This window comes from Medicago sativa, chromosome 4 (genome assembly GCF_051527215.1).
Source record: "Medicago sativa cultivar Bolivia chromosome 4, Bolivia_mono, whole genome shotgun sequence".
NCBI classification, from domain to species: Eukaryota; Viridiplantae; Streptophyta; class Magnoliopsida; order Fabales; family Fabaceae; genus Medicago; species Medicago sativa.
This window is the reverse complement of record NC_140752.1, coordinates 97,151,320-97,153,158: the sequence shown is the minus strand read 5'-3', so window position 1 is coordinate 97,153,158 and position 1,839 is coordinate 97,151,320. Positions and strand designations below refer to the sequence as shown.

At 40.1% G+C, this 1,839-nt stretch overlaps 1 protein-coding gene across 1 annotated transcript; it reads left to right on the top strand.

The window, feature by feature from the left end:
• Positions 1–353: 353 nt before the first annotated feature.
• LOC146934321 (uncharacterized) lies at positions 354–1,320 on the top strand. The gene has a single exon (XM_085706194.1). It carries the CDS (start codon positions 511–513, stop codon positions 1,150–1,152), a length of 642 nt encoding a protein of 213 aa, XP_085562320.1. The 5' UTR covers positions 354–510; the 3' UTR covers positions 1,153–1,320.
• The last annotated feature ends 519 nt before the right edge of the window (positions 1,321–1,839 follow it).

Here is a 1,839-nt window from a genome sequence, read left to right as displayed (position 1 = left end):
AAACAAAGTATAAATAAACTTTGGAAACCTAATGTCCAATATAGTCAATTCTCCATTTCTTCTCACTTTCTCGGCACAAGTGGAGAGAAGTATAAAAGCTGTGGGACCCACTATTTTTTAATCTCTCTTCTCAACTTACGGAGGGAGTATTAGGATGAGGGAGTAGCAGTGATTTTTCCGCTACAAATTAAAAACTCATTTCAATCTCGAGTTGTGTTATTTGAACATCCATTTACATGCAATAGAAAGAGAAAGTAAAAAGATAACGTGAATATGAGAGAGAAAGTTGTCACAAAATTGTTAAAAAATGGTTGTTCAAATATCATTTCTCTTCAATCTCCCTTGACCAATTTCTCTTTTTATTTCTTTGAGAGGGACAACATGTGGGGTTTGGTTTGATCAAATAAATTTGTCTTTGGCTTTTACTTCCCTTATACTCTGCATCCACTTTCACATTCACATTTTAATTTTAGTCTCAACAAAACCCCATAAGATCCACCACCGGAGGCCATGGCGGATGGACCCATCATCCCCACCACCACCACCACAACCACCAGACCAAAAAGACCACGCCCACCTTCCGGCCGTACCAACCTAGCCTCATGTGTAGTAGCCACAATCTTCTTGATTTTCATCATCATCGTCATCCTCATAGTCTACTACACAGTTTTCAAACCACAAGACCCCAAGATCGCCGTCAACGCCGTCCAACTCCCCTCCTTCTCCGTCATTAACGGCACCGTCAACTTCACCTTCTCTCAATACGCCTCCGTTAGAAACCCTAACCGCGCTGCTTTCTCTCACTACGACAGCTCTCTGGAAATCCTCTACTCCGGTAACCAAGTCGGGTTCATGTTCATTCCCGCCGGCCAGATCGACGCCGGGAGAACACAGTACATGGCTGCAACGTTCTCAGTTCAGTCTTTTCCATTGTCGGCACCGCCGAATATGGGTCCCACTTTGGCGAATGGTGATGGTGTTGGGTTTAACTTTGGGTTGAGAGTACAACCAACGATGGAGATTGAGTCGAAGTTGGAAATGGCGGGGCGTGTTAGGGTTTTGCATTTCTTCACTCATCGTGTTAAGGTTAGAACTGGTTGCAGGGTTGCCATTGCTGTCAGTGATGGTTCTGTCTTAGGGTTTCATTGCTAATTAGTCTGTAACATTAGTTTTAAGTGGTAACTAGATTTAATATACTATATCATAGTAATTAATTGTTAGTGATGTTTAAGTAAGGAAGGCATCAAAATCAAAATTGTAAAAATAGGTTTTCAATATTAAAATTTTTGAATGCAGAGTTTTGGCATTGTTTCTTCTTGAGTGGGAGAGTGGGTAGAATTTGTGGATTTTATTTTTGTTTTTAATTTTTGATGTGTGTACTGTGAATGAGTGGGAGAGTGGGGACACAACACAAAGACAAGTGTGATTATTTAGGTTGGTTGCTTTATCGATACAAGTTAAAGGGGTTAAGTAAAGGGAGTGGGTAGGGAAGGGATGATTGATGAGTGTGAAGAGAAGATGGATTATGGAACTCGAAGCACGCTTTTTTTTAGCTTTTTGTGAGCTAGCTAGTTAATTAATTGTAGGTTAAGCAAAGTTCGATGCCAAGGCCAAGCCCCATATACTGCTCTTTTTTATTCATAGCATACAGGTTCCTTATGTTATGCCGAACTTATTTATATTTAAAGTTTGTCGAACCTCTTTGAATCAGAATTTGAATCTAAATTCTTCAATGCTGTGTGTGATAGTCTAACCACTTTGTGAGACCCAACACTTCCGATTATCGTACATACATTAACATTGAAAGGGACACTAATTGACAAAATCGTCCACTTTTTG